The sequence below is a fragment of the Puma concolor genome, unplaced genomic scaffold (assembly GCF_028749965.1).
Source record: "Puma concolor isolate L17-30 unplaced genomic scaffold, mPumCon1.1.hap2 unalloc_scaffold_159, whole genome shotgun sequence".
NCBI classification, from domain to species: Eukaryota; Metazoa; Chordata; class Mammalia; order Carnivora; family Felidae; genus Puma; species Puma concolor.
The window spans coordinates 1-26,926 of NW_028240190.1; the positions used below are offsets into that span (position 1 = coordinate 1).

Below are 26,926 nucleotides of genomic sequence, written 5' to 3' on the forward strand. Positions count from 1 at the left end.
GATAGTTGCTTTAAGCCTTTGCCTATTAAGTCTGATGTCTTGGCTTCCTCAGGGTTGGTTTCTGCAAATTTATATTTAGTTCCTTTGTTTTTTTTAAATATGAAATTTATTGTCAAATTGGTTTCCATACAACACCCAGTGCTCATCCCAAAAAGGTGCCCTCCTCAATACCCATCACCCACCCTCCCCTCCCTCCCACCCCCCATCAACCCTCAGTTTGTTCTCAGTTTTTAAGAGTCTCTTATGCTTTGGCTCTCTATATTTAGTTCCTTTGAATGAGTCATGCTCTCCTATTTCTTTGTTTGTTTTGTGATTTATTTTTGTTAAAAATTGGGTGTTTTATTATTTTTTAAAAAATATTTTTTTAATGTTTATTTATTGAGAGACAGAGACAGAGCATGGGCGTGGGGAGGGGCAGAGAGAGGAAGAGACACAGAATCTGAAGCAGGCTCCAGGCTCTGAGCTGTGGGCACAGATCCCAACACGGGGCTTGAACTCACAAACCGTGAGATCATGACCTGAGCCGAAGTTGGATGCTTACCCAGCTGAGCCACCGAGCCTCCCCTAGTGTTTTATTATTTTAATGTGGTACTCTGGAAATCAGAATTCCCCATGGATACTAGATTGCTTTTGCTTTTGTTATCTATGGTACAAGTGTGTAGATTTTTGTTTCTTTTGTGAGATTTCCAAACATTTTTTGTAAAGAATGTAACAATATCCTTGTATGTGATTACTGGAGTGTTTGTTCCTTTAGCTCACATTCAGCTAAGGTTTTGACAGAGATTTCCTTGAATGCCAGGAGATAGAGCAAACATAAAACAGCACAAAAATTCAAAACAAAACACAGAGAACGAACACATCAACCAGTGTGTTTGCAAATGGTACTTTGGTGGGCATTCCTTTACCACTTAGTTAGGCTTGCTCAGAGCCTAGAGATCAGCCCAAAGTGAAAGCTTAAGGGTTTTTATGGGATTTTTCTAAGCATGCTTCTGACTGGGCATACATGTGGCTTTTTAGATGTACCTTTGTCCACACCTGCTTTTGTACATTCTAATTGACCCCAGCCAGGTTAGAAGAGATGTACACAGTAATTTGTGAGTAAGGTCCATGCTGTCCCCTCTGGTTCAAGGAGAACTTTGAACTGGGCTACAGATCAAGACCAAAACTGCCACCAGGCTAGAAAGAGAATGGGGAAAGAATGATTAAAAATGCCACAAATCTTACCTGTCATTTGAAGAGGCTGTTTCTTGATTTGGGCATTTTCTTTATTGCTATAAACCTTTGATTATTTTGTAGAGCTCCTACAGAGTAGAAAGTTGGTGAAGAAAGCTTTTGGTTATTATTTTTTTTTTTTGGAATGTTATTATTGGGGAATGAAGGCTTGGAGTTTCAGAATCTGCCTTTTTGCTGACATCCTCTATGCTATTAGTTTTTGTTTGTACTTTCATTTTTTTCATTTGTCAAAAAATGCTTGAACATAAATTTAAAAGCAAACACTTTGACTTCTGCCTAGGAAAGAAGAGAATTTGGTTTTCTTATAGTTTACCTCTCCTACATGGATCTTCCCCACTCTTTCCATTCCCCCAGAGTAGTGACATCAGTAAGATATTTTAGACTCAATCTTCAACAGTAGAGATGCCCTCAAATGTCTGGTGATCCCCATCTCTCCATTCTCATTTCAGTGTGGGGTGATAAAACATGATTGGAGCTCTGTGTGCTGGAGCTCCATGTGGTTGCTCTGTTCCATACTGCCTCTCTCCTAGGTACTTATATCCTTGTGGTTTTTCCCACTACACAAGAGCACTCACATTCTTCTGTGTTCTAGAAGCTAGACCTTCCTTCAAAATCATCACAAACTTTTCCAGGGCTGGTAGATGGGTTGAAGACTCTTATCCTGTGAATCTTCTTTGGAAGATCCTCTTCACTCTGGGGGAGAACAGAGGAGAGTAGTAGGGAGAAGGAAAGTGAAAAGGATTACCATTGGTTAGGAGAGGAATTGCCTTTGTTGTAGTTTATCGTGGAGCTTCCATGAGAAAGTCTGTATTGTGGGTAAGTTGTCAGAGTCTATTGCTATGCTCCCAGCAACTGTTGGTACAGTAGTGTCACCCCAGTCTCCCAAGTCCAATAGGTAGAGCATGGGCTTTGCTGGAAGATCTGGGTTCATATCCATGCTATTCATGGAAATTGTGCCAAATTCCTTGACCTGCGAGAGCCTGTTTTTTCATCTGTAAAATAGGAATGATGCTAATATCATTGGATTGATTTGGAATTGGAAATCATGCATATAAAGTGCTTCATAAATAGTGCTCCATGAATGATCATCCTGACATAGTTATAATCATCTATTCTTAGTTTCCTCACCATCTGTTGATAGTTTTAGATGAAACTTAGAGGAGGCAGTAAAAATGATAAAGGGAAGATGTCCTTGGATATGAGGACCACACATATAAATATGACATTTAGGGTGTTTATTGACAAAGTTATCACTGGAGGAAAGAGGAAGGGCCTCCTTGTGTGTTCCTCGAATTCATATGACATGAACTGTCAGATCCAGAAAAAGAATCCAGGCCAGGGAATCAGACAGTTTTACCCCTTAACATCCATAGGATCTTGACCAAGACTTTTAGTGACCCTCACATTTGCCAATCATAACCTGGAATAGTGCAGAACTATAGAGATGTTGGATTGCAAAGATCATTGAACCCTGAACTGGTAAGACTCATTTAAGGGCTTCCTGCTTAGACAGAAGGGGACATCATAAGGCTCTAACCTGCTTGAGCGTCTTCACCAACTAGGAACTAAAGTGGGAGCCTATGAGTGTGAGAAACTGAAAATTAGAAGAGGAAGTGGCTTTTCCTGTGGCTTTCCCTGCTGGCCAGAGCATGATGGTGACAGAAGATCAGTATCCTAGGTCTATTCCTATCTCTCCCCTTGCAGTGGTGCTGGAATAGGCCTTCTGTGTCTAGAGCAGCTCAGCTTTGAAGGATGAAGGGAAATTAAATAGTCTGAGTAGCATAGCCTCCCTTGCCTGACGTGCAGGCTCCTGTTGGGAATGTCTTTTCCTACTCTGTGAGTGCTGGAAAACATGAAAGTATGAACAGAATCTGTGTGTGTGTCATGAGGAATGGTTGGCAGGTCAGACTTTGGCCTACAAATGGATCCCCAACCTAAGGAGGTATGTTAGGATAGCTCTGATACCCAAGAATCCAGAGTCCATTAAAGAATTACAGGGAAAGCTTGGGTCACTCTCTCAGCCTAGATGTATTGCTTTCCAGAGGCATTTGATGGAATGTGGTGCAAGAAAACCCTGTCTTGCATCCCACTACACACCTTTAAAGGGTAGAAGAGGACAGTGTTAATGGTTATTCCAAAGGGAAGTGGGGGGCCAAGAGAGCCAACATTTCAAAATCAGAATGTGTTTTCCAATGAATGCATCCTCCTTCATTTCTTGTCTCCCTACCATGGCCAAACCAACCATCCTGGTTTGCCACCCAAGGTCCTTAATCCATGAAAGTCACTTGATCCCAAGGACACAGGCCTGGTTATTCAACCTCCCCACCATTCACACTGATGAAAATCACCACCAGGGTGGTGGGTACGTGGCAGGCTTCAGTTATGTGGGATGCAGAGGAGCTTGCTAAAGGGACTGTGGGAGGTGGGGACAGAAACTGCTCTCCTGATGATTGTCTTTCATCCCTCTGACTCAAGTCTTTGTTTTCAGGTCAGACAATGCAAACAGCATTTGGAAGGACATTTATAAATTTGTGGATGATCTGGTGAAGAGGTTTCCAAAGTAAGGCTTCTCCATGCTCCAGGGTATTTTCTTCTGCCATACAGATACACAGCTGCTTAGACTCAGTGGGCATGGGAGTCCCTCAGGCCAGGAGCACAGAGCCCATGGTGGTGTCCTGAAAAAGGAAAATCACACTGATTCCATTAGTTCTTAGCAGCTTTCACTGATTCTTGCTGGAGAGTCAGTCCACATTAAGGGGGACACAGTCTGCTTCTGAGGACTTTACAGGCTTGGAGAGGAAGTTAAAGCAGACTGACTCAGTAACCGAAAACCTGGTTAAGTGATGCTGAAGGCCAAGAGAAAGGGACAAAAGTCTTGCATGGCAATATGGAGGAAAAAGCAAGAATTCCTAGAGAAAAAGCCAAGGATAGCTACCTAGAAGATGTGGAAATTTGAACTAGGCCTTGAAAGATAGGGGAAGACAGGATAACAGGAACCATCAAAGAGGCTTCTTGTGATGGGAATGGTCTGTTTGGCTGCAGAGTAGGTTTAGTCAGGAGAAGACCCAGAGATGAGGCTGGACAAGTAAGCCAAGAGCCAAGAACATAGGGGCTCATTATGCCAGACCACAAGCTTGAATTTCCTGCTGTGCGCAATAGGTGGGTATAGGATTTTTGAGCAGGGGTCTCACATGATCGAGGTTGTACTTCAAGAAAAGAATTCTTATTATAGTGGATAAAATGAGCTGGATCAAGAGCCAAGAACAATAACAAGTTCAGCTAGGGACCTATTGTACCAATTTATCTAAGTGATAATGAGGGTCAACAGGCCAGAACACAGTGGCCAGAGGATGGAAAGAGAGGGATTTAGATAAATGGCTGCCAAGAAAGAGAATTAATTTCTTTGACAAGAGAAGGAAGTACAGAAGGAGTTAGGAGAGAAAGGAATGAAGGTCCAAAGAATGTAGAAGAGAGACCAGGGGGAACCCCTCATGCAGGAATGTGCAGGTGTCTATCTCCTTGCAATGTACTGTTCACATGGCTTGGGGTGTGTGTGTGTGTGTGTGTGTGTGTGTGTGTGTGTCTGTCTGTCTGTCTTTTGGAATACTGTAAGAATGTAAGAGTGTAAGAATGGATCAGGATGCCATCTTGGCATTCTATTCTAAGGAGGCCACATATCTTACAGTCTAAAAAATTTTTCACTAAATTTACGGCAACTTTCAGGTTTGGGAAATGGGTCCCAAAGCAGAAGAGTTGTGGTGGGAAGTATAGAAATTGACATAGACCCCCTCATTGGCTGCCTTGAGCCTTGTTTTTCTGAACTTCATTGGTTTCATTTTGAGCCTGTGTTGATGGCGTCTCACAAGCACATGCTTCCTCCACAGTTCAAAAATGAGGATGTCCTTAATCACCTACTCCACACAGAGCTACACCGTCATGAATCTCACCTCTGACAGGTAAGCACTGATATGATCCCCAATGGCAGACCTAGAAAACCAGGTCTCAGAGAGAGCTAAGAGGCTGAGGGCTTCCCTGAAACCACAGTGGGGAGCCCACTGGTGTGCAGGCTGGGCTGGCCTGAACTTCTTTCCTTGTGCACCCTGATCCTTAGCTTTGGGCCCCCAGCTCTCTCTGACCCCTGGCTGCACTGACACTGGCAAACTATATGCTGCTAGACCTCTCCACCCCTCTAGGCCCTGAGCTACAGCTGTCCTGAGTTCTTCCCTCCATGCTCTTCCCTTTTCTTAGAATGGGCTAGCTAGGATTCCCAGGATTTTAGGGAGCAGATGTGCAGGTCCTTTATGAACAGTGATATGAGTCTGACACCTACTGTTGTATGTCACTTTCTGCCCTGAGCCAGTGTGTAAGGAGGGGTGGTGGGAGACAGATCAGAACCAGGGAGGAAGAGATGGGCAGCATCGAAGCATTGATGTTTTCAGTGGAGGGAATTTTGCTCCCTTTGTGGGTCTAAACCCATGAGTGGGGTCCTGAACATCAGGCTGGGATAGGGTGCTTGAGGAAGATAAGACATGCCTGCATACTAGGTGGGCCATGGTGAGCCCAGCAGTTTGGGCAAAAGTCTGGAAGTTATGGAGCTTCTGAATAGCTGGTTAAGGAGGTTAAGATTCCCATGGACACAAATGACTGGAACCCAATGAAGCACCAAAGAGAGGTTGAGCACCTCTTAGGACTAGATGGGCCCCAATATTTGTGGCACAGAGCTACCATTCAGGACCATGGAGAGAAGCCAGGCATAGCAGAGTGGTGGTGTCAATGCTTGGAGGTAGCAGCACTCTTCTGCCTGACTCCAGGACAAGCAGGGAGAGAGGGCTGGCTGCCCCAAGCAGCGTGGAGGCACAAATTTGTGCATAGGTGGGGTTTTGCATTCAGGACAGAGAGACTTGAGTAGGTTGAAAGTGGAAGGAAGCAAGTCCATTGGGAGAGATGCTGGCAGGTGGCAGAGAGATGCAGGGCTGCTGGGCACGGGGCTCTGGAGGAAGAGCTGCCCACTGGGGAGGGTAAGACCTCTGCCTCCTCCAAGGTGGGGGGCTCAGGGCCCAGATGTGAGAAGCTGTGGCAGGGAGGGGGCTCAGGGAGGACCCGCCTGGTCCTCTCTGGAGCATGAACACAGTAACATCTTCCCTGATTCAGGGTTCAGGAGTGGGAATGGGGCATGGAAACTATATGAAATTATGTTTTTCTGAGGAAGTAATGTTTTAAGGGAAGGAGTCTAGCTGAAGGTGTTAGGAGCCTGTATTCCTTCCAAATGCAGAGCTAGGAGTAGGGCTGGAGGGGCAGCATTCCCTTAAGGGCACTGGCTCAGGCAACCATATGCCTGACCAGGAGGCTCCTGGGCCATAGACTGGGGAAGCATAAGAGTCGCCCCAGATTTGGGGGCTCAGTTAAATAAACTTCCAAAATGTGGCAAGAGGAGGGAGAATATTTTTGCTGGGCTGGGTAGCACCTGGTTTGATCTCCACTGGCCATGGGTGCCAGGCCTCACCTCCTGGGCTGGGTGGGGCTAGACCTGGAGCTCTCAGGTCTCACCCCACAGCAACATCTCCACTCCCCACAGTAAGAAGCCCTCTCAGGGTCCCAGCTCTCCTAGCCTTGCTGTGCCAGCTCAGCTTGTCACATGGGATTAGCCTGAACCTAGGTCCCCAGTCCCACCTGTGAAATCCCCCTTAACAGCAGATACCTGGCCACATACCCATGGCGGCCAGGGGAGCACTGTCCCTCCACCTGCATGGGCAGCCCTCGAGGCACTTCCCCAGCTTTTGGCCTTTTTCTTCAGGAGTATGTAAGCCCAGGAGCCCTAGTTCTCTCATTAAGGAGCTTTCTCCTTCCTTTGGTGCCAATCCAGAAGGGGAAGAGGCTTGGGGCAGGTGCAAGTCAATCTCAGGATTCTGTGACAGGGGAGGATGGGACAGAGCAGAGCTATCAGCAGGATGACCTTTTCCAAACTCAGCCTTACCTGCTGAAGGAAGAGTGTGCCTTCCCAAGGGACCCAGTAGGTGCTAGCAGCCCTGTCAGTCACACTGTGAGTGCAGATTCACAGTGGCACATCCATAAGTGTGCCCCACGTTCACCACGGATGGTCAAGGCAGGGCTCTTGAGGGTCCCCCAGGTAGTGTGCCTGAGACAGTGGTGAGTGCAGAGAAAGCCAGGCCATACCCATGGGAGCAGCAGAGCAGCCTTCCCCCACCCCATGCTCACCAGATGGGGGACAGAGAAGGCCTGAGCAAGGCCTGTTCATATCGAGGACACAGAGCATAAGGTCATAACCAGGCTACTTGACTTGTATCCTGTCCCGACTAGACAGGTCTTCACAGTGCACAGTGGCTCCAGGACAGCTTGGGCTGCTTGTAAATTCAACCCCAGATTATACCTCAACCCCTTTTCTAATTTTTTTTCAGAAGTAAAATACATAATAGTCTTGAAAAAATTCAGAATATAGTGCCTACCGGAGCCGCAAACATGCATGAAGGATTTAAAAAGGTACCGAATCTAGAGCTCTGAGGATCTCTGCTTTATGGAGTTCTTAGATTATCCTGGGTCCTCCCACCGCCCTCTCCAACACTCCTTCATTTCCTTGCAGGCAAATGAGCAGATTGAAAAAGCAATCTATGGAGGTAAGCTTCCTGGTGACTTCATTATGGGCAGGTGTGGGGACAGCGCCAGGCCTGGGCCTCAGCAAGGTGCAGACCCTCCTCGGCCCCTTCCTAGCACTGACTCTTGGAGCAAGGTGCTTGCCCTCTCTGTGCCACAGGTTCCTCCTCTGTGCAGTGAGGATGAAAACCACCCCCAGTGATGAGTCTCAGAACCACATGGGATCATGTGTGTACCTTCTAGGCTCTTGGTGACTGTGAGGTGCTTGACCAACACTTGGGCTGCCTGAACAAGAAAACAGGAAGCCAGGGAAACCAAGAGCAGAAGGATTCCATTTTCAGAAAAAAAGAGCTGGGTTTACCCTTTGCCGCCCACACTTTGTCTGTATCACATTTCTGGCCCTGGCTCCTTTTTCCTTCAGTTCTTTCCCTTCGGCTGATGTCCTGTAACTGTGTCTCCAACACTGGAAAAGGCTGTGCTCTACCCAGAACTGTCTTCATCTAAGAGAGAGAAGTCTCCTTCTCCCTCCAGGACTGGGATGCTAGCTCTCCAGGCACTCCTGATGGCAGGTGCTCAGGTCTGGGCACTTCTTCCTTGGAGGAGGAAGTATGGGGAGCAGTGTTGTGGCCCCAGCAGCCTGCAGAGAGTCACTTTGTGTATCTTTACCAATGAGGTTACTCCCCATTTCCCCTGCAGGCAACAATGCTCCCAGTCTGATTATTGGTCTGACCGCAGGACCACTGACACCAAGGACATTTGAGGAGACTAAGTCTGAAGTGAGTCCAACCCATCAGTACCAGCGTTTTGCCCCATGTATTTGGTACTTTGTACTCAAAGGGTTCTTTCTCTTAGGCTGAGAAGGCTCGTGAAAGGGGCGCCAAAGTTTATTCTGTGGGTGTAAAAGACTATAAGAATGACCAGGTAATTCAGAACAGGTAACCTGGTGCCCCTTGCGAGCCCAAGTGGGGTATGCTTTCAAAGTCAGCTTTCCCAAAGGTGGTCCTGTAACCCACCCCGGTGTCTGGACAGCAGATAGCCACTCCAGAAATGAATAACAGCGTGTAAAACCTGCCCACCAGCAGTGGAGGCAGAAGAGCTTTCCCTTCCATAAGTGTGGGCTGCTGCCTGACACCAGGGTCTGGCTCTTGGAGTCTAATATGGCATAAGGGAAGAGACTGTCTCCTGGGGTGGAGATTTCTTTGTCCTCAAGCTCACGCCATGTGCCCAAGGTGCCTCCTCTCTCTTGTAGCTAAAAGACATTGTAGAAAGAAATGACCAATTTTATGGGGTAAACAGTGGATTCGAGTCCCTGGAAGACATCGTTAACATGGTGAGTGTGGGCTAAATGTGAGAAGAGCAATGGGATGGCTTCTCACCGTGTCCCTCCCCCCATGTCACTATCCCTGACCTGCCACCCCTCTCTCTATTTCCAGCTGGTGGTAAATTCCTGTCATGAAATTATGGCTGGGGAGAGTTACTTTGTTTGTGTAGGAGGTAAGAGTTATAGTCACTGTTCTAGCAGAATGGAGAGTGGTGGGCGGGGTGGGGGGGCTCTGTGAGGTGTGTGAATATGTGGCATGTGGGTAGTGTGTGGGTGTCTGAGTGTGTTGTGCATGTGTAGCATGGTAGTGTAGAAATATGTTGGATATATGAGTGTGCCTGGGGTATACAGGTGTGTCTACATTTGATTGGAGTGTGCATGTCAAGCATGGGTTGTGGTGTGCTTGTGTGTGTAATTATTTTCCCCATTATTATTGAGATATAACTGACAAACACCTGTGTATAAATTTAAGGTATTCCATATAATGACTTGACATGCATATATTGTAAAATGATTACCACAATAAGATCTTTGTAATTACTTTTTTTTAATCTCAAAACCAAAAGTTTAAAACAAAATAAGAATAAAGTATATTTAGGGGCGCCTGGGTGGCGCAGTCGGTTAAGCGTCCGACTTCAGCCAGGTCACGATCTCGCAGTCTGTGAGTTCGAGCCCCGCGTCAGGCTCTGGGCTGATGGCTCGGAGCCTGGAGCCTGTTTCCGATTCTGTGTCTCCCTCTCTCTCTGCCCCTCCCCCGTTCATGCTCTGTCTCTCTCTGTCCCAAAAATAAAATAAAAAACGTTGAAAAAAAATTAAAAAAAAAAAAGAATAAAGTATATTTAAAAACCTTCAACAAAACACTTCAAAATGAAATCTGAGAACATATTAAAAGAACAAAACATCAAGACTAATTAGGGGCCACCCATGCAATACAAGTCTGATTCAATAGTTCAAATATCAATGTAACTTACCATATCAGCAATGTGGAGAAGAGAAACATCATTATCTCAATGGATGAATAAAATAATTAGAGGCGGGGAAGAGTTAAGGTGGTGAAGGAGTAGAGGGATCCTATGCTTGCCTTGTCCCTTCAACATAGCTAGATAAATATCAAATCATTCTGAGCACCCAAAAAATCGATCTGAGGGCTAAGAAAATAAACTGCACATTTAGAGGGAGAAAAATGGCCACATTGTTAAATGTAGGAACTGCAGAGAGTTTATTCAGGGCAGAAAAGAACTGCATGTGCTCTGGAGGGGAGGGAGCCCTGATCATGGAGACAGAGAGTGGGGGGGGGGGGGAGAGAGAGAGAGAGAAAGCAGAGTGCAGGGGATTGCACAAGAGAAACTCTTCCCCAAAACCATGGACTGGGAAAAGGAGAGGGACTGACTACCACAAGGTTTTATAAGCAGCAGAGCTCAAAGGCTGAAGTTTTAGAAGTCCATGCCATTGCCAGGGTCATACCTGGTGGGCTTAGTAGTGCTCTTATGGGGAAGGAGACCAGAAGCCCAGGAGTGGGCAGTGTGGTCTGAGGATCCCCTGAGACACACAGGGAGACAGTTCCTCTTCTTGGAATGCATTTGGGAGAGGTGGCATGGCTTCCCAGGAAAAAAAGAGCTGGTGGGCACCAACATGCTGCCCTGTTCACTAGAATAGGAACAGAGACACTTGCTGAAGGCAGCAAACCTTGGTTATGGCTTTTTCTGTGCTTTACCATAAACATCAAACCACTGCACAGTCATGCAACTGTTTTTCTGGCACAAATAAACACCAGCCATAGCACAGCAAGACTCTCCCCCAGAGGATCAGCGTGGGTCCATGCCACACCAGGTCCCTAAATTTGGAGCTCTGAAACCCAGTCACATGCCTGAGATAAAACACAGGAGTACTGTGCTGCCAGGCAGACAGACGGCTCAGACAGACAGGGTGAAGGCAGCGTTCTGACATAAATCTGGGATACAAGAGTCGAGATTGTTTGCTCTTCTGTGATGGCTTCCTGAATAGTGGCAGGTGTGTACTCCCCTCTCCAGGGATGAAAGAGTGGGATGACACCATTTTCTGCCTGCACATTAATACAAACAGACTTCGTGAGCAGCATATCAACTCCACCAGAGGCTGCAGCGACTTACACCAAGCCCCACCCCACTGCACCTGCAGGTACATCTTTACAAGGACAAGTCACTCTGAGTACCAGCACAACAGGCCCCTCCCCCAGAAGACTGGAACAAACCCCCTGCATGCACCAAGTTCAGTGATCATATACAGTGCTCCAAAGCTTCAGCCTAGAGGAAATAAGATCTAGCTTCTTTTAACAAGCAGACCAAAACACACCTAAAACTTTCCATATAGTGGACAAGGTCCAACCACTCTGTACTGTAAGCAAGGAAAAACTCTGCAGAGGACTGACTTGAGGGACGGAGCAGCCAAAACACAACAGTAGAGTTCACACTCTGAAACATTTCCTGAAGCACCAGGCACAAGACAGTATAGAACCCCTTCTTATTATAGCCATTATTCTCAGGAGCAGGAATATAACAGCCTTTCCTAACACACACACACACACACACACACACACACACACACACACACAACAGTGACCTAGACAAAAATGACAAGATGGAGGTATTCATCCCAAAAGAAATAACAGGAAGAAATCACAGCCAGGTATTTAATCAAAACAGATATGAGTAAGATTCCTGAACCAGAATTTAAAACAGTAATCACAATGGATAATAGCTTGGCTTAAGAAAAGCATAGAAGACACTAGAGAATCCCTTATTACAGAAATAAAAGAACTAAAATCTAGTTAGGCTGAAATTAAAAATGCTACAACCAAGATGCAAAACCGACTGGGTACAATGCAGAGGATGGACAAAATAGAGGAACAAATCAGTGATATAGTAGATAAAATTATGGGAAATAATGAAGCTGAGAAGAAGAGGGGAAGAAAAGTATTGGATCATGAATGTGGACTTAGGGAATTCAGCAACACCTTAAAGTGTAGTAACATACCATAGGAATCCCAGAAGAAGAGAGGGGAAAGGGGGCAAAAAGGTTTATTTGAGCAAATTTAACTGAAACCTTCCCTTATCTGGGGAAGGAAACAGACATCAAAACCCAAGAGGCACAGAGAATTCTCATCAAATTCAACAAAATCCAGTCATCACTTAGACATATCATTCATAAAATACACAGACAAGGAAAGAATCTTGAAAGCAGCAAGGGAAAAGAAGTCCTTAACCTACAAGGGAAGACAGATCAGGTTCATGGCACATCTGTCCACAGAAACTTGACAGTCTAGAAGGTAGTGGCATGATATATAAACTGTGCTGAATGGGGAAAATATGCAGCCAAAATGACTTTATCCACCAGGCTGTCATTCAGAATAGGAGAGATAAAGAGTTTCCCACACAAACAAAAACTAAAGGAGTTCATGAACGCCAAACCAGCCCTGCAAGAAATACTAAAGGGGACTCTTTGCGTGGGAATGAAAGAGCAAAAGCAACGAAGAGTATAAAGGAAAAAAAGACATCACCAGAAACACCAACTTTATAGGTAACATGATGGCACTAAATTCATATCTATCAGTAATCATTCTTCCATGTAAATGGACTAAATGCTCCAATCAAAAGACACTGGGTATCAAATAGATTCAAACAATCAAATAAACAAACAACACCCATCTATATGCTACCTACAAGAGACTTATTTTAGACCTAAAGACATCTACAGATTGAAAGTGAGGGGATGGAGATCAAAAAAAAAAAGCCAGAGTACCATACTTATATCAGATGAACTAGATTTTTTTTAATATGAAATTTGTTGTCAAATTGGTTTCCATACAACACCCAGTGCTCATCCCAACAGGTGCCCTCAGTGACTATCACCCACCCCCCCCCCCACCCTCCCACCCCCTGTGAACCCTCAGTTTATTCTCAGTTTTTAAGAGTCTGTTATGGTTTGGCTCTCTCCCTCTCTAACTTTTTTTTTCCTTCCCCTCCCCCACGATCTTCTGTTAAGTTTCTCAGGATCCACATAAGAGTGAAAACATATGGTATCTATCTTTGTCTGTAGGACTTATTTCACTTAGCATAACACTCTCCAGTTCCATCCATGTTGCTACAAAAGGCCATATTTCATTCTTTCTCATTGCCAAGTAGTATTCCATTGTGTATATAAACCACAATTTCTTTATCCATTCATCAGTTGATGGACATTTAGGCTCTTTCCATAATTTGGCTATTGTTGAAAGTGCTGCTGTAAACATTGGGGTACAAGTGCCCCTATGCATCAGCACCTCTGTATCCCTTGGGCAAATTCCTAGCAGTGCCATTGCTGGGTCATAGGGTAGGTCTATTTTTAATTTTTTGAGGAACCTCCACACTGTTTTCCAGAGCAGCTGCACCAGTTTGCATTCCCACCAACAGTGCAAGAGGGTTCCCATTTCTCCACATCCTCTCCAGCATATATAGTCTCCTGATTTGTTCATTTTAGCCACCCTGACTGGTGTGAGGTGGTATCTCAGTGTGGTTTTGATTTCTATTTCCCTGATGAGGAGCGACATTGAGCATCTTTTCATGTGCCTGTTGGCCATTTGGATGTCTTCTTTAGAGAAGTGTCTATTCATGTTTTCTGCCCATTTCTTCACTGGATTACGTGTTTTTGGGGTATGGAGTTTGGTGAGTTCTTAATAGGTTTTGGATACTAGCCCTTTGTCTGATATGTCATTTGCAAATACTTTCCCATTCCGTTGGATACCTTTTAGTTCTGTTGATTGTTTCCTTTGCAGTGCAGAAGCTTTTTATCTTGATAAGGTCCCAGTAGTTCATTTTTGCTTTTAATTCCCTTGCCTTTAGAGATGTGTCAAGTAAGAAATTGCTACGGCTGAGGTCAGAGAGGTCTTTTCCTGCTTTCTCCTCTAGGGTTTTGATGGTTTCCTGTCTCACATTCAGGTCCTTTATCCATTTTGAGTTTATTTTTGTGAATGGTGTGAGAAAGTGGTATAGTTTCATTCTTCTGCATGTTGCTGTCCAGTTCTCCCAGCACCATTTGTTAAAGAGACTGTCTTTTTTCCATTGGATATTCTTTCCTGCTTTGTCAAAGATTAGTTGGCCATACTTTTGTGGGTCCAATTCTGGAGTCTTTATTCTATTCCATTGGTCTATGTGTCTGTTTGTGCCAATACCATGCTGTCTTGATGATTACAGCTTTGTAGTGGTGTCTGAAGTCTGGGATTATGATGCCTCCCGCTTTGGTCTTCTTCTTCAATATTACTTTGGCTATTTGGGGTCTTTTCTGGTTCCATACAAATTTTAGGATTGCTTGTTCTAGCTTTGAGAAGAATGCTGGTGCAATTTTGATTGGGATTGAATTAAATGTGTATATAGCTTTGGGCAGTATTGACATTTTAACAATATTTATTCTTCCAGTCCATGAGCATGGAATGTTTTTCCATTTCTTTGTATCTTCTTCAATTTCCTTCATAAGCTTTCTATAGTTTTCAGCCTACATATCTTTTACATCTTTGATTAGGTTTATTCCTAGGTATTTTATGATTCTTGGTGCAGTTGTGAATGGGATCAGTTTCTTTATTTGTTTTTCTGTTGCTTCATTATTAGTGTATAAGAATGCAACTGATTTCTGTACATTAATTTTGTATCATGCGACTTTGCTGAATTCATGTATCAGTTCTAGCAGACTTTTGGTGGAGTCTATCGGATTTTCCATGTATAATATCATGTCATCTGCAAAAAGTGAAAGCTTGACTTCATCTTTGCCAATTTAGATGCCTTTGATTTCCTTTTGTCGTCTGATTGCTGATGCTAGAACTTCCAACACTGTGTTAAACAATAGCGGTGAGAGTGGACATCCCTGTCGTGTTCCTGGTCTCAGGGGGGAAGCTCTCAGTTTTTCCCCATTGAGGATGATATTAGCTGTGGGCTTTTTGTAAATGGTTTTTATGATGTTTAAGTATGTTCCTTCTATCCCAACTTTCTTGAGGGTTTTTATTAAGAAAGGATGCTGAATTTTGTCAAATGCTTTTTCTGCATTGATAGAGAGGATCATATGGTTCTTATCTTTTCTTTTATTAATGTGATGTACCACATTGATTGATTTGCAAATGTTGAACCAGCCCTGCAGCCCAGGAATGAATCCCAGTTGATCGTGGTGAATAATTTTTTTTATCTGCTGTTGAATTTGATTTGCTAGTATCTTATTGAGAATTTTTACTTCATATTCATCAGGGATATTGACCTGTAGTTCTCTTTTTTTGCTGGGTCTCTGTCTGGTTTAGGAATCAAAGTAATGCTGCCTTCATAGAATGAGTCTGGAAGTTTTCCTTCCCTTTCTATTTTTTGGAACAGCTTGAGAAGGATAGGTATTATCTCTGCTTTAAATGTCTGGTAGAATTCCCCAGGGAAGCCATCTGGTGCTGGACTCTTATTTGTTGGGAGATTTTTGATAACTGATTCAATTTCTTTGCTGGTTATGGGTCTGTTCAATTTTTCTATTTCTTTCTATTTGAGTTTTGGAAGTGTGTGGGTGCTTAGGAATTTGTCCATTTCTTCCAGGTTGTCCAGTTTGTTGGCATATAATTTTTCATAGTATTCCCTGATAATTGCTTGTATTTCTGAGGGATTGGTTGTAGTAATTCCATTTTCATTCACAATTTTATCTATTTAGGTCATCTCCCTTTTCTTCTTGAGAAGCCTGGCTAGAGGTTTATCAATTTTGTTTCTTTTTTCAAAAAAACAATTCTTAATTTCATTGATCTGCTCTACAGTTTTTTTTAGATTCTATATTGTTTATTTCTGCTCTGATCTTTATTATTTATCTTCTTCTGCTGGGTTTGGGGTGTTTTTACTGTTCTGCTTCTATTTCCTTTAGGTGTGCTGTTAGATTTTGTATTTGGGATTTTTCTGGTTTCTTGAGATAGGCCTGGATTGCAATGTATTTTCCACTCAGGACTGCCTTCGCTGCATCCCAAAGCATTTGGATTGTTGTATTTTCATTTTCATTTGTTTCCATATATTTTTTAATTTTTTCTCTAATTGCCTGGTTGATGCATTCATTCTTTAGTAGGGTGTTCTTTAACCTCCATGCTTTTGGAGGTTTTCCAGACTTTTCCCTGTGGTTGATTTCAAGTTTCATAGCATTGTGGTCTGAAAGTATGCATGGTATGATCTCGATTCTTGTATACTTATGAAGGGCTGTTTTGTGACCCAGTATGTGATCTATCTTGGAGAATGTTCCATGTGCACTCGAGAAGAAAGTATATTCTGTTGCTTTGGGAGGCAGAGTTCTAAATATATCTGTCAAGTCCATCTGACCCAATGTATCATTCAGGGCCCTTGTTTCTTTATTGATCCTGTGTCTAGATGATCTATCCATTGTTGTAAGTCCCCTGTATTAAAGTCCCCTGCAATTACCACATTCTTATTTGCTTATGTTTGTGATTCATTGTTTTATATATTTGGGGGCTTCCATATTTGGCACATAGACATTTATAATTGTTAGCTCTTCCTGATGGATAGACCCTGTAATTATTATATAGTGCCCTTCTTAATCTCTTGTTACAGCCTTTAGTTTAAAGTCTAGTTTGTCTGATATAAGTATGGCTACTCCAGCTTTCTTTTGACTTCCAGTAGCATGATAGATAGGTCTCCATCCCCCCACTTTCAATCTGAAGGTGCCCTCAGGTCTAAAATGAGTCTCTTGTAGACAGCAAATAGATGTGGTCTTGTTTTTTTATCCATTCTGATACCCTATGTCTTTTGGTTGGAGCATTTAGTCCGTTTACATTCAGTGTTATTATTGAAAGATATGGATTTAGAGTCACTATGACGTCTGTAGGTTTCATGCTTGTAGTGATGTCTCTGGTACTTTATGGTCCTTGCAACATTTCACTCACAGAATCCCCCTGAGGAGCTCTTGTAGGGCTAGTTTAGTGGTGATGAATTCCTTCAGTTTTTGTTTGTTTGGGAAAACCTTTATCTCTCCTTCTATTCTGAATGACAGACTTGCTGGATAAAGGATTGTCAGCTGCGTATTTTTTTGGTTCATCACATTGAAGATTTCCTGCCATTTATTTATGGCCTGCCAAGTTTTAGTAGATAGGTCTGCCACTACTCCTATAGGTCTCCCTTTGTAAGTTAGAGCCTGTCTATCCCTAGCTGCTTTCAGAATTCTCTCTTTATCCTTGTATTTTGCCAGTTTCACTATGATATGTCGTGCAGAAGATCAATTCAAGTTACGTCTGAAGGGAGTTCTCTGTGCCTCTTGGATTTCAGTGCCTTTCTCCTTCCCCCCTTCCCCAGATCAGGGAAGTTCTCAGCTATGACTTGTTCAAGTACACCTTCAGCCCCTTTCTCTCTCTTTTCTTCTTCTGGAATTCCTATGATATGCATATTGTTCCGTTTGATTGCATCACTTAGTTCTCTAATTCTCCCCTCATACTCCTGAATTTTTTTCTCTCTCTTTTTCTCAGCTTCCTCTTTTTCCATAATTTTATCTTCTAATTCACCTGTTCTCTCCTCTGCCTCTTCAGTCCATGTTATGGCTGCCTGCATTTTATTTTGCACCTCATTTATAGCATTTTTTAGCTCCTCATGACTATTTCTTAGTCCCCTGATCTCTGTAGCAATAGATTCTCTGCTGTCCTCTATGCTTTTTTCAAGCCCAGAAATTAATTTTGTGACTATTATTCTAAATTCTTGTTCCGTTATATTGCTTAAATCGTTTTTGACCAATTCATTAGCTGTCGCTACTTCCTGATGTTTCTTTTGAGGAAAATTCTAACGTTTCATCATTTTGGGTAGTCCCTGTAGTGGCTCCAAACTGCAGAGCACTTCCCCTGTGCTGTCAGGAGTAACTTGTGTTGGTGGGTGGGGCTGCAGTCAGACCCAGTGTCTGCCCCCAGCCCACCACTGGGGCCACAGTCAGACTGGTGTGTACCTTATCTTCCCCTGTCCCAGGGGCAGGACTCACTGTGGAGTGGTGTGGCCCCTGTCTGCGCTACTTGCACACTGCCAGGCTTGTGGTGCTGCTTTGATGGGATGTGGCATATTAGCCGGGCTGGATCCGCAAGGTGCAAAGGGGTAGGAGGGACAGGCTTAGCTCGCTTTGCCATCAGTGGTCCCCTGGGGGAGGGGCCCTGCAGCACAGGGAGGGAGGCAGCCCTGTCAGAGGGATGGCTCCACAGAAGCACAGCTTTGGGCATTTGCATGGTACAAGCAACTTTGGTGATGGGGACTGGTTCCCTTTGGAATTTCAGCTGGGGGATGGGAGAGGGAGATGGCGCTTGCCAGAGCCTTTGTTCCCCTGCCAAGCTGAGCTCTGTCTTCTGGGTCTCAACAACTCTCCCTCCTGGTGTCCTCTTGCCCTCCTCGCTCTCCAAGAGCAGAGCTGCTGACTTTTAACATTCCAGATGTTAAGTCCCTCTGGCTGTTAGAACTCACGGAGTCCGGCCCCTCTGCTTTTGTTAGCCAGACTTCGGGGGCTCTGCCTTTCTGGGCAGGCTGCCCCTCCACTGCCCTGCCTCCCTCCCACCAGTCTGTGTAGCATGCACCGCCTCTCCACCCTTCCTACCCTCTTCCGTGGTACTTTTGTCTACCCATATGAACTAGATTTTAAACCAAAGAATGTAAAAAGAGATGAAGGGCACTATATCATAATCCACCAAGAAGATCTAACAATTATATATGCCCCCAACTTGGAGGAACCCAAATATGTAAATCAATTAATAACAAACAAACTCATTGACAATAATACAATAATAGTAGGGACTTTAACACCCCAACTACAACAAGGGACAGATCATCTAAGCAGAAAATCAACAAGAAAACAATGGCTTTAAATGACACACTGGAACAGATGGACTTAACAGATATATTTAGAACATTTCATCCTAAAGCATTAGAATACACATTATTGTTGAGTGCACAAAAACATCCTCCAGAATGCATCACATACTGGGTCACAAATCAGCCCTCAACAAGGACAAAAAGATTTAGATCATACCATGCATATATTCAAATGACAATGCTATGAAACTTGAAGTCAACCACAAGAAAAAATTGGGGAAGACCACAAATACATGGAGGTTAAAGAACCTTCTACTAAAGAATGAATGGGTTAACCATAAAATTGAAGAAGAAATTAAAAAGTACATGGAAGCAAATAAAAATGAAAGCACAACACTACAAAACCTTTGGGATGCAGCAAAAGTGGTCCCAAAGGGAAGTATATTGCAAAACAGCTATACCGTAAGAAGCAAGAAAAGTCCTAAATACACAACCAAACTTTACACCTAAAGGAGCTAGAATAGGAACAGCAAATAAAGCATAAAGCCAGCAGAAGAAGGGAATTGATAAAAACTAGAGAGGAAATAAATAATAGAGAAACAAACAAACAAAAATAATAGAACAGATTAACAAAACTAAGAGGTGGTTCATTGAAAGAGTTAATAAAATTTGTAAACCCAAGCCAGATTTATCAAAAAGAGAAGAGAAAGGACCCAATTAAACAAAATCACAAATGAAAAAGGAGAGATCACAACCAATACCACAGATACAATTATAAGAGAATATTATGAAAAATTATATGCCAACAAACTGGGCAATCTGGAAGAAATGGATAAATTCCTAGAAACTCACAAACTACCAAAGTGAAACAGGAAGAAATCGAAAATTTGAACAGACCCATACTATTTTCAGACATTATACTCTATGTAGAAAATCCTAAAGGCTTCACCAAAAAATTGCTAGAACAAATACATGATTTCAGCAAAGTGGCAGGATATAAAATCAATGTACAGTAATTAATTGCATTTCTATACTCCAATAGTGAAGCAACAGAAAAATAAATCAAGGATTCGATCCCATTTACAATTGCACCAAAAACAATAAGATACCTAGGAATAAACCTAACAAGAGGTAAAATTTCTATACTCTGAAAACTATAGAACACTTATGAAAGAAATTGAAGAGGACACAAATAAATGGAAAAATATTCCATGCTCATGGATTGGAAGAACAAACATTGTTAAATGTCTATATTACCCAGAGCAATCTCCTCATTTAATGCAATCCCTATCAAAATACCAGCAGCATTTTTCACAGAGCTAGAACAAACAATCCTAAAATTTGCATAGAACCAAAAAAGACCCCAGATACCCAAGGCAATCCTGAAAAAGAAAAACAGCTGGAGGCATCACAATTCCGGACTTCAAGCTATATTACAAAGCTGTAGTCATCAAGACAATATGGTACTGGCATAAAAACAGTCACATAGATAATGCAACAGAATGTAAAATCCAGAAATGTAATCACAACTATATGGTCAACTAATCTTTAACAAGGCAGCAAAGAATATCCAATGGAAAAAAGACGGTCTTTTCAACGATTGGTGTCAGGAAAACTGGACAGTGGCATGCAGAAGAATGAAACTGGACCACTTTCTTACACCATATATAAAAATAAATTCAAAATGGATAAAATACCTAAATGTGAAACAGGAAACCATCAAAACCCTAGAGGAGAACACATGCAGCAACCTGTTTGATTTTCCTATAGCAATGTTTTACTAGATGTATCTCCGAAGGCGAGAGGAACAAAAGGAAAAATGAACTATTGGGACTTCATCAAGATAAAAAGCTTCTGCACAGCGAAGGAAACAATCAACAAAACTAAAAGGCAGCCTACTGAATGGGAGAAGATATTTGCAAATGACATATCAGATAAAGGGTTAGTTTCCAAAATCTATAAAAAAAATTTATCAGACTCAACACCCAAAAAACCAAATAATCCGGTGAAGAAATGGGCAGAAGACATAAACAGATTATTTTTCCAAAGAAGACATACAGATGGCTAACAGACACATGAAATGATGCTCGACATCACTCATCATCACAGAAAATACAAATCAAAAAAATCAAAATACAAATCGAAACAAAATCAAATACAAAAACAAATACCACCTCACACCTGTCAGAATGGCTAAAATTAACAACACAAGAAACAACGGGTGTTGGTGAGGATGTGGAGAAAGGGGAACCCTCTTACAGTGTTTGTGGGAATGCAAACTGGTGCAGCCACTCTGAAGAACAGTATAGAGGTTCCCTAAAAATTTAACAACAGAACTACCCTATGACCAGCAACTTCACTACTAGGTATATACCCCAAAATTACAATAAGATTTGAAGGGGTACATGCACCCTGATGTTCATAGCAGCATTATCAACAATAGCCAAATTATGGAAAGCCCAAATGTCCATGGACTGATAAATAGTTAAAGAAGATGCCCTATACACAAGGGAATATTACTCAGCCATAAAAAAGAATGAAATCTTGCCATTTGTAAAGAGATACAGTGTATCTCTTGCCATGGAGATACAGTGTATTATGATAAGTGAAATACCTCAGTCAGAAAAGAAAATAACATGATTTCATTTTATGTGGAACTTAAGAAAGAAAACAGATGACCATATGGAAAGTGAGATGAAAGAAAGGAAAGCAAACCACAAAACACTCTTAACTATAGAGAACACACTGAGGCTTGATAGGGGAGGTAAGCAGGGGATGGGCTAAATGGGTGATGGGTATTAAGGGGGGCAGTTGTTATGAGGACACTTGGTGTTATCTGTAAGTGATGAATCACTGATTTCTACTCCTGAAACCCATACTGCAATGTATATTAACTAGAACTTAAATAAAAATTTGAAAAAAAAAAATAAAAGAATTAGATACAGTTCAATGGCCAGCATCATACTAGAAACATAGTCCAACAAAAGGTATCCACACAAATGCAACTAAACACACCTTGTTCTATGGAGAACGCCTCTCCCCGACATCTGGAACTTCACAAGCGTGCCCTCTCCCCCCCTACAAAGGTCCCTGAGTCAGTCTGGTGAGGACATCCTGTGCAGTGACTTTTGTGATAGAAGCCCCCTCCCTGCGATGAGCTCTGTGTGTACGGGCTTATATGTCTCATCATGGAGACTGGTACTGAGGAGGGTGGATGAGCACACTTACTCCCCTGGTAACAGCACACACAGCTGGATCCGGCCAAACGCAGACCCAGAGACCGGGTCGGCCTCTGTGCTCTTAACTGTAAGGCTATCGTGCAGTAGACCATGGGGTCAGACACAGCTGTGTTCAGATCTGGCTCTGCTGCAACCTGGAGCAAATTACCAAACATCTGTGAGCTCCCCTTTCGTCTCCAACAACACCCACTAGCTCATCTCTCGTAAGACGTAAGGCTGGGCGATCTTACAAGGACCGGCACAGGATCTAGAAGCTGGGAAGCCCTAACCAATAGTAGTGGTACTAATAGTCCCACCATCCTTGACGCCTCCACCCCAAGGCTGAGCTCATGGGTGGGGGGGGGGAGGGCATAAAATCACCAGTATGAAAGCGTCTCCCGCTGAGCCAGCTGTTGGCAGCAGCTCTCCGACTCTTCCTGTCGTCTTAACCAACTCACAGTGAGAGGTTGGAGGCAGGCAGGAGACTCCCACACAAGTAGGCTCTTGCCCTGCTTCTGCTTTAAAGCACCCTGCCGTGCAGCCGACCTGACAGCTTCATTCCTCTGATTATGTCCCCTGCACACACGCAGGTCATGGCATCTGAGCAGCATGTCAAACTGCAGGTGCAAACATCAGTCGTTGTCCATCCCCCATGGCGGCCTGGCCAGGGTTACAGGTGCCTGCCACACACCCGCTGACAGCTCAACTCAGCATTTCCTGCTCTGACCTTTAAGATTGTCGCCCTCTTGACGAAAGCTGCCACACGACATGACAGTCACTTGGAGGCAAAGCTCAAGGCAAGAACCTGGACCCCAAATGAAATAGAAAGAGCCATTTCATCAGGCTGTCATTTGAAATAAATCAGTGGGTCAGGGTGCCTTGGGAAGCAGACAGGGCATGAGCACGAGACTCCTGACCTCTTTAGTCTCTCAGGGTGCTCTCCAGGATGAGGCAGAGAGGCCTCTGCTGGCCTTCCTGCCTCTAGGCCTGTGCTCCAGGCCATCCTCTGCACAGGACCTCAGGGCACTGAGAAAGCCCCTTCCCTAACCCCAGCCTGGCCTGGAAGTCTGAGGCCCCTAGCCCCACAGCAGGGCCAGTCAGGTCTTCCCTCAGCTCTCAGGCTGGGGGTGTCACTAGGCTTCCTACAGGACCCTACTTCCCCCCACTTTACAGGGTCCAGCCCATCCATCCTTTGACGCCACACTCAGAAGGTTCATCCTTGTCCCTTTCTTGGTTCACTGGCCCCTCTGGATTCCCACAGCCCTTGGTCTGTCCTTCTCATTAGTCGCTTCTCACCTTGAATGTGCCATGACTTCTGCTTGGCTGTGTCACGGTTGATTCTTCTCATTCAGTTCTTTGATGTGTTACCAACCTTTTATGAAGGAAGCTTTCAAACCTACAGCAAAGTGGAAACAACTGTACAATGAACACCTCTGTCTATACTACCTGGATTTTGCAGTTACTGTTTAATATCTCACCATATTTCTTTATTGTTTATCCAGTGTGCTTTGTCTCTCTCCCTCTCTCTCTCTCTCTCTCTCACACACACACACACACACACACACATTGCATCTTATTTTTTTATGTGTTTCAAGTCAATTACAGACATCAGGCTACCTCACTTCCAAAACCCATCAGTCTGCATAGCTTTATTTACACAAATATTTCTTTTTTTATGTTTTATTTATTTTTGAGAGCAAGAGAAACAGAGCATGAGTGGGGTAGGGTCAGAGAGAGGGAGACACAGAATCTGAAGAAGGCTCCAGGCTCTGAGTTGTCAGCACAGAGCCCAACATGGGGCTCGAACTCACAGACTGCGAGATCATGACCTGAGCCAAAGTCAGATGTTTAACTGACTGAGCCATCCAGGTGGCCCTATTTATACTAATATTACTTAAGAGCTCTCCTTAAATTGCAGCAAACTTCAGTGTATTTTTTGACAACTTCTGAAAAATGCACACTCCAGGAAGACAGAATTTACCATTGTCCCTGGAAAATCCCCTCAGATCACTTGCCAGACAATCCTTGTCCCCAACCTCTGAAGGCAATTCTTCTCAGTTTTTCCTCCATAGGCTGTTTGATCCTTTAAAATCTCTTCTCAGTAGACTCATGTAATATGAACATTCTATTTAAACATTCTGTTTGGCCAGGTACTCTGGGCACAGTGGTTTGGAGAATCATCACTCCTGTGTGTTTGCTGGATATGCTTCGATATTTGTGTCTGGGAGGACAGCTGGAGGTGGCACCTTCTCATTCTTTTTCCTGTGTGTGGCTGGCCCAGAGCGAGTGTCTACAGAGCCCAACAGCCATGGCACATCAGTGGTGGCACATAGTAGGACACAGGGCAGAGGCGGGCTTTTCTCTGAGAGCTGGTGGACAGGTCCTGCAGGGTGGCCAGGAGACTCACTGTGTGCAGAAGGCAAGGCAGACTGTGGGGCAGCAGGACCCAGAAGGCAAAAGCAGTGCAAAGACACCACTGCCACCAGCTTGGATAGCTACTGTCCCTCTACAATGAGGTTCCCCTTTTTCTACTATTACTGCCTCCCAGAAATAGCTACCATATATAATTGATCATATAGATGCAAATAGCTATTTATATATGCTTTTCAAGGTATTTTTACATTAATGGGATCATGCATCATAACATTTTCCAGCCATCTGCACATACTCCATTACATGGATGGAGGAAATTTCTTTCATTAGTCTCCCCTGGTCGATATTGTGGCTACAGCAGGTTGTGCACACCCTGAGGCTCACCTCTCTGTGGGCGTGGGTCAGGATTCCCCAGATCAATTCCAGAAGTAGAATTGTGGCATTAAGAGGACACACAGCTTAAACGTTGGTCAGTAGAGTTGAATTTCTCCCAAAGAGCCGGTGCTGAGCAGCAGGTGGTGTCCCAGAGCCTGACCCTCCCAGGGCAGGTCACTTCCACCCGGTGCCCTTGTCAGTCTCATGGTTGGTTGGTTGTCCTTCCTCACTGCTTGGCTTCCTCCTGATCTTGTCAGTGGGCTGCCTGCCTTCCCATCTCCTCTCTCTGGAGCCCAGGAGGCCTGGTGTAGAATCTTCCTCCAGAAGGAAAGCTCTCATAAAGAAGGATTGGTCTCCCTGCCAGGGACTGGATGGTCCCTGTGCCACCCGAGAGCGGGTGCACAGTGGGACTCTACCTGGGAAACACAGCTCCCTGAAAGCCAGTGTTCATCTGTCCTTGGCTTCAAAGCAAAATCCTTTAACTCCATGTCCCTTCTGCTTGAAAGTCTGACACCATCACCCTGCCTTCCACTTACCGAGACTTTCCATAGTGACGTTTTCTGAGAGCAGTAGTGCCTGGGGACACAGAGGGCACTGCTGTAGAGGAGAAGTAATGACTGAGCAGGGCCTGAAGAGCTGCAGGGCGTACATGGTGGGAAGGGGGTCACAGACGTATGGACAGTGTGCAAGTTTCCCGAGTAGTGCAGACACTGCAAGGTTCCAGGCTGTCAAGCAGCCCTATCCTCAGTGGCTGCCCTACATCCTGAGCAATGGCGTGATAGCTTCTCGGAACTAAGACAAGAACAGAGGGGGGCAGAAGTGGCCTGGATTAAGCTCTAGATGTCAGATCCTGGCCTTGTACCTGCCAGGGGTCTGGGAGAGGCCATCTGCCCTCTCTTAGCCTCAGTTTCCCTCTCTGTAAGCTTGGATAGGTATGCCTAACTCATGGGTGTTGGAGGTTAAGGAAAGTGTAGATTGGCCCATAGTATATGCTCAGTTAGTGAGGAGTGTCATTTTGGATGAACACTGGTGTTACATGGCTTGGGCCTGGCACAGATTTGCCCACTTAGGGTTCCTTCTGCCTGTGTGCTTGTGGAAGAAAGGCTCTACTTGCCTTTTGCCTCCTCTGGAGCCTGATCTGTCCACATGCAGCCAGCTGACTTTTCCCTTCTCTGCCTGTATCTAATTATAATGTGGGCTATCAATTTACAGTTCTGTCTTGCAAGGAAATGCTTCTTTGCAACAAAAAATCCTGGAATGTAAATTGCAGATGACACTTCCTTGAGACTGAGGGCCAACAGCTCTGCTGAGGGTGCTCCTAGCTGGGCTGATGAAAGGGTTTGCAGGAGACAAGGCCAACTGCTCCTTCCAGGCTAATCATAGAGCCCTGTGTTATGATGGGAAGGGTCCTTATGAAGTGTGAACAGTGAGAAAGCAACCTGACACAATTGTGGTATTGGTTACTGTATACCACAGTTTACACAGCTGCAAGCCCAAAGTCATTAGCCTCCACTGCTGCACATGTCCAAGCCTGGATCATTCCAGTCCCTGAAGCTTGGTTAGAGAGAACATATTCCTTAAGGACATCAAGCCTGCCTAGATGGACAACATGCAGATTTTTTTAGCACAGGGCCATCAGTTGGCCCTACCTGCCCTCTATCAAAACCTCAGTGCTCTCTTCTCACTTCTATAGGACTCATGAGCTTCCTTGGGCAGGGCCACTGCCAGCAGGAGCCTTTAGGTGCCAGGCAGGTTCCATGCACATTAGGATGGGCTCAGGCCAAACAAAGGATGATTCACTGCAGTGTGATTGGTTCTGGAGTGGTGGTCTGCTGGCAATGGCAAACTGCTCCCTTGTGAACAAAACAGTGGCCCATGTTCAAGCCAATGGTTGACATGTAGAAATATGAACCCGCTGATGCCAGGTGCTCCCATTTTCCATAAAAGTTAGTAATATGGATTTTTAGGGACAATATGTAGACTTTCAATGTTGA

The 26,926-nt window shown here is 44.2% G+C and overlaps 1 protein-coding gene across 1 annotated transcript in view; it reads left to right on the top strand.

Annotated features, from left to right (window-relative positions):
• Positions 1-3,581: 3,581 nt before the first annotated feature.
• LOC147571611 (anthrax toxin receptor-like) overlaps positions 3,582-26,926 on the top strand; it is a gene marked incomplete at its 3' end in the record, with an annotated part of 32,446 nt that continues 9,101 nt past the window's right edge. The window contains exons 1-8 of the mRNA XM_086696203.1: positions 3,582-3,793; positions 5,118-5,189; positions 7,650-7,731; positions 7,832-7,865; positions 8,539-8,618; positions 8,695-8,763; positions 9,092-9,172; positions 9,276-9,336. Coding sequence (XP_086552329.1) covers positions 5,125-5,189; positions 7,650-7,731; positions 7,832-7,865; positions 8,539-8,618; positions 8,695-8,763; positions 9,092-9,172; positions 9,276-9,336 — 472 coding nt within the window. The remainder of the gene's footprint in view (positions 3,794-5,117; positions 5,190-7,649; positions 7,732-7,831; positions 7,866-8,538; positions 8,619-8,694; positions 8,764-9,091; positions 9,173-9,275; positions 9,337-26,926) is intronic.